Source organism: Austrofundulus limnaeus, unplaced genomic scaffold (genome assembly GCF_001266775.1).
Source record: "Austrofundulus limnaeus strain Quisiro unplaced genomic scaffold, Austrofundulus_limnaeus-1.0 Scaffold2230, whole genome shotgun sequence".
Classification (NCBI taxonomy): Eukaryota; Metazoa; Chordata; class Actinopteri; order Cyprinodontiformes; family Rivulidae; genus Austrofundulus; species Austrofundulus limnaeus.
Genome location: NW_013954632.1, coordinates 8,208 through 11,837, shown reverse-complemented (window position 1 = coordinate 11,837; position 3,630 = coordinate 8,208). Strand labels below are relative to the sequence as shown.

The 3,630-nt window shown below is 50.4% G+C and overlaps 1 protein-coding gene across 1 annotated transcript in view; it reads right to left on the bottom strand.

Moving 5' to 3' along the window:
• Positions 1-3,395, bottom strand: part of LOC106537290 (pre-mRNA 3' end processing protein WDR33) — a gene marked incomplete at its 5' end in the record, with an annotated part of 5,956 nt that extends 2,561 nt beyond the window's left edge. The window contains 6 exon segments of the mRNA XM_014034676.1: positions 1,296-1,463; positions 1,574-1,731; positions 1,805-2,111; positions 2,233-2,290; positions 2,548-3,210; positions 3,372-3,395. Of these exon segments, the coding sequence (XP_013890130.1) occupies positions 1,296-1,463; positions 1,574-1,731; positions 1,805-2,111; positions 2,233-2,290; positions 2,548-3,210; positions 3,372-3,395 (1,378 nt within the window).
• Positions 3,396-3,630: the final 235 nt, after the last annotated feature.

Sequence of the window (3,630 nt, the reverse complement as noted above, 5' to 3'; positions counted from 1 at the left end):
CTCTCAGACTCTGTTACAAATTATGTCAAAAGTAGACACTTCAAACTATACACCTGTTTTTAAAGACTGTTTCACTTCAAGAATAATAGTCATAATTTCTCCTTACCTGAGGAAAGTCTGCATTATGATCCCTGCTGCTGTATCTGGTCTCCCTGATTTTGTTCTTTGCACTGTAGCAATGAAGATTTGTTTTAAATATGTGGAAAGCAGCCAGCATGACTTCTGCACAGAAATGAAAGACTAGTGGGTTTATCTAGCATTAATAAACTAGCTTGGCAAGGGATGTAACATGTAAAACAACTAATCATGTTAACTAGCTAAACTTTATTTAATGTGTAACTCATCATTTAGCTAACATTATCTGCCTCCAACAGCATGACTCAACTTACATGGTTTGTTTGGTAAAAAAGTTTTAGTTGCTCTTTACACCGCGAGGCTGCTCAGCACAGCAGCTCCTATCGACATCTCATCTGCAGGACTAGCTTGCGCACGCTTACGGTGCGTTCAAAGACGGCTCAGAAAAAAGCAWTACCTTATGTTAATAATGGATAAAACAGCTGTTACGGCTAAGAAAAGTGTGGGGACAGAGAGCGCAGATGCAGGAAGTGCGGGGACTCAGGGAGACATGTCCACATATATCCCGCATCCGTTATGTCCGTGCCTTCACTGCCCAGGGCCCTTTGGAGACCGTGGGCCCCTGGGCAGTTGCCCAATTGCCCATATGGTTAATCCGGCCATGCCCAGGGCCCTTTGGAGACCGTGGGCCCCTGGGCAGTTGCCCAATTGCCCATATGGTTAATCCGGCCATGAATAAGCTCATGGTAAAACTGCAGTATGACATGAATTGAAGAAAAAAAGGCGTATATTATTTATCATAATTCTGGTTTTACTTATCAACACTTTTAAAACTGGTTTAAAGGCTGAAGTCTCTGGTTTTGACTCAGAGTCTCAGAGAGGATTCTAAAAGGTTCTGGGAGGTTCAGCAGCTCAGTTTGGGAGGAGCTGTGGTGCTCTCACCTGGACTCAGAAGGACCCGCCCTGCTCTGCTCTGATTGGATAAAACTATGACTCATGTTATTGAGTTATCCACACAACAAATGTAAGGTTTTTATTATTATTATTGTTTTTTACAGATGATGAAAATCAGTTGTGTGAATAGAGAACTTCAAACCCCACAAAAATATTCAAGGACTTTCAAGGACAAGTGTAATTTTTGGCTGTTTTCACAAACTTTCCAGGATTTCAAGGACCCGTGGGAAGCCTGTGTTTGATGTTTTGATTTTTTCAGCAGTTACCTCCGTCAGCTCCAGGGGACTCTCGCTCTCTGGGGTCTCCTCCTGTTCCTGGTCCATCCTGCCACGGACGCTTCCTGGGTGGCAGAGACGCCATGTCCATACCCTGCAGAGACGAGGGACGCTCACGTCCACCTGGAGACGAGCCGTCGTCCCGGTAACTGTCATGACCTGAGGGCAGGAAGGGACAAAGCATTAAAGATGTACTGGCACATTGAACTACATTCTCTACATGCTCCGCCCACCACAGTCAGAGACTGTGTGTAGCTCCGCCCCCTCACCTCCTCTTGGTAGTCCTCCTCCTCTTTGCGGCCTCCCGCGGCCCCCAGTGTCCCAGCCATGGCCCATTTCCTCTGCACCATCAAAGCCTTCCTCCTGGCCTCCGTACTCGTCAGGGTAGCTCCGCCCTCCAGGTCGAGGAGGTCCGCCCCCTCGAAACCTGGAACAGAGTGGAAACCAGGTGAGAACCAGGCTCAGGTGAGACTGTCCCACTGTAAACCTTAATGTCTCACCTGTCCTCCCTCCGTCCTCTGAAGTCTCCTGCATTGTATCGCTCGTCAGGACCCCAGTTTCCTCCGCCCCCTCTGTGGCCTCCTCTGTGGCCTCCCCCTTGGAATCCAGGACCGGGTCCTGGTCCTGGTCCTGGTCTCCAGCCATCTTCTCCTCGGTTATGGAAGTCTTGTCCTCCATCGAAGTCTTGCGGGCCCCGCCGGCCTTGCTGGTTGTCTCCCCAGTAGGAGCTGGAACCCTGGTCAGACCCTGCAGGACCTTGGCGATCAGGAGGACCCATGTGGTGGTTGGACGGTGGTCCCCGAAGGTCTGGATTACATAACAGGATGAATTAACAAAGAACCTGCAGAGGCCCAGACGGGCCGCGTAAGAACAGCTAAAATACAGCGGGGCCTAGAACAGCGCCCAGAGGGACCTCTCAGGAACTGACCTTTGCTGTTGGGTCCCTGTGGACCCATCCCATGCATCATCGGCCCCGAGTTCTGACCCTGTGGACCAGAACACAGTTAGTCCACATGAAACCATGTTGCTGTAACCAAAGTTTTAATAGTTTAGGATTGTTCTTTATAGTTTATTTATTTAGTTTGACTTTTTTCTTTTAACTCAGTTTTAATTGGTTTTTACAGTGGATTTTAGTTTTTATTGTTTCAGTTCGTTTTGTAAAAGGTTTATAGTTTTAGTTAGTTTTAGTGAACTATAACAACCCTGGCTGTAACTGGTCCTGGACCAGTTCTCTAAGACTCACCTGGTGCTGCATGTACGGTGGCCCCTGCATGTTCCCAGGGGGTCCCTGCATGTTCCCAGGGGGCCCGTGCATTCCTCCAGGGGGCCCCTGCATGTTGCCTGGCCCATAGTTGTTGGGCATGTTGTTGTGTGTCCTTGGTGGGGGCCCCATCATCCCACCCTGCATCGGGCCCTGGGGCCCCATCATGTTTCCTTGAGGAGGCACCATTCCTCCTTGAGGTGGGGGTCCTTGAGGGTCCCTTGGGCCCATTCCTCGGGGAGGGGGGCCCATCATCCCACTAGGGGGGCCTTGCATCCCTCTGGGTCCCTGCATCCCTCTGGGTCCCATACCATGAGGCCCCTGAGGGCCCAGGTTTCGTGGGGGGCCAGGATGTCTCTGTGGTTCTTGCATGTCTGATGATCCCATCATGCCCTGAGGGGGGCCCTGATGAAGTGGGGGTCCAGAGGGGGGCCCCATCTGTCCAGGGTGCATGAAAGATGGCTGCATCCCCCCAGGACCCATAGGGGGCCCCATGTTGTTGGACATCTGCTGAGAAGCCATGTTAGGAAATCCCTGTGGACCAGGAGGACCAGGACCACCGGGGCCCGGGAACGGAGGCATGGAGCCTGGTCCCTGTGGGGGTCCCAAGTTCCCGTCTGAGTTCATCTGGTTTATCTTCATCTGCTGCAGAGACAGAACCAGAACCAGGTCAGAACCAGAACCAGGTCAGAACCAGAACCAGGTCAGATCTGCTGGCTTGTGCTTCTTTTATTACAGAAAACATGATTGTTTGTTGCAGCTGAGGGTTGGTGTAGTTGTTGTGTCATTGTTGTGTAGTTGTGTACCTCCAGCAGCTGAGGGTTGGTGTAGTTGTTGTGTCATTGTTGTGTAGTTGTGTACCTCCAACAGCTGGGGGTTGGTGTAGTTGTTGTGTAGTTGTTGTGTCATTGTTGTGTAGTTGTGTACCTCCAGCAGCTGGGGGTTGGAGTAGTTGTTGTGTAGTTGTTGTTGTGTACCTCCAGCAGCTGGGGGTTGTTGTAGTTGTTGTGTAGTTGTTGTCTAATTGTTGTGTAGTTGTTGTCTAATTGTTGTGTAGTTGTTGTC